The 1,668-nt window shown below is 36.6% G+C and overlaps 1 protein-coding gene across 1 annotated transcript in view; it reads left to right on the plus strand.

Annotated features, from left to right (window-relative positions):
• Positions 1-1,668, plus strand: part of LOC101850885 (legumain) — a gene marked incomplete in the record, with an annotated part of 10,107 nt that overhangs the window by 6,155 nt on the left and 2,284 nt on the right. Inside the window, 1 exon segment of the mRNA XM_005097368.3 lies at positions 979-1,144. Coding sequence (XP_005097425.2) covers positions 979-1,144 — 166 coding nt within the window.

Genomic DNA, 1,668 nt, shown 5'->3' on the forward strand with positions numbered 1-1,668 from the left:
ATAATCACAATCATCATAATATATATTTATACATACGCACATATACACACCTATACATACATACACACACACTCACACATACACATAAACACACACACATAAACACACCCATATTGATATACCCACACACATACACATGTGATATACATTTAAGAATAACAAATTATTATTAATTCTGCCAATGACCCTCGGCGACCAAGGCCTCTGCAGGTATAATCTATACCAAAGAAATGTATAATATGTACCAAAGAGATGTATAATATATACCAAAGAGATATATAATATATACCAGAGAGATGTATAATATATACCAAAGAGATGTATAATATATACCAAAGAGATGTATAGTATATAATAAAGAGGTAGGCATGTGTTTCATCAAAAGCAAGGCACACTAACAACGTTTAAGATGATACAAATTACTGCTCAAATATGATTCAAATACAATGTAGTAATTAACAGTAACAGTGTTTGATTTCGCCGTGTCCTGATACCGATGCCACGACGCAGTGAAATCAGACACTCGACAATGTTTGGGCCTAGAAATATTGAGGTTATGATATCATCTTATAATAAATCATTTTTCGTTCTTTTGATGAAAAAAAACCCATTCACGTACTACGAGAAGAAAGGGAGAGATTTGTGATTGAAGTAGGTGGACTCGTATGGTGTCAGACGCAAAATGAGCGAGAAAATGGCCGCAACAGTTTGGGGACTTATCAAGCTTAAATACCCTTGGAAACTGCACATTTATATTCTTTTGTGTTTTTGATCAACCGTATTTAGTAACATTTACACAGAAATATTTTTAAAATGGACAATAAAGGTGTTGAGCCGAAATATAAAAAAAAAAGTTGAAATGGCCCAACGGGCGGATAAACGTTGGATTCTTCAGTTTCATTCTTTGGACGAGAACCTGATTTCACCGTGTCGTGACACATACATTATTATTATATTATGTATTCATCGCCTCCTCAGCGTGAAGTGGATGGAAGACACTGATGTCGCCAACTTGAACACTGAGACGTTCGAGCAGCAGTACAAGACAGTCAAGAAGGAAACCACTCGCAGCCATGTACAACAGTACGGCGATACCTCCATTGCCTCTTTCGTTCTCGCCAAGTTCTTCGGAAACAACAAACAGGTCAGTTACTTGTTTTCGTGGGAGCTTCACGGCACTTATTGAAGGTTGAGATGATCACTCGTGGCCTCGGCCACAGCTTCTGCCGAAGCCGCAAGTCATCTTAACATTTAATTCTTCTACATCTTCTGTTTTTCGTTGGAGAAATATTCTCCTCTGCGGATGTATTGGTCATCGTCAAAATTGACGGACGAGCTATTATTATTATTATTATTATTATTATTATTATTATTATTACTATTATTATTATCATGGCACTTGCAACACAATAAGGTCATACAAGTGCCGAAGATTAGAAGTCTTATAAGAGAGTAACATACACATGACAGACCCCCCAAAAATGAGAAGAAGGAGAGATAATGACAATAGCTAGGTGTTTGATAAGAAAGACGGAGCAAAACACTCAAGAGTACCCGCTAATCATCCACCCAGGTCGGACAAATTCAGTTAGAGACAAAAATTCACAAAGAAACGTATTGGGTGAGACAAATTATATTCAACATAATATAGATGTGTACAGAGAGAGA

The sequence above is a fragment of the Aplysia californica genome, unplaced genomic scaffold (assembly GCF_000002075.1).
Source record: "Aplysia californica isolate F4 #8 unplaced genomic scaffold, AplCal3.0 scaffold00153, whole genome shotgun sequence".
In the NCBI taxonomy this organism is placed as follows: Eukaryota; Metazoa; Mollusca; class Gastropoda; order Aplysiida; family Aplysiidae; genus Aplysia; species Aplysia californica.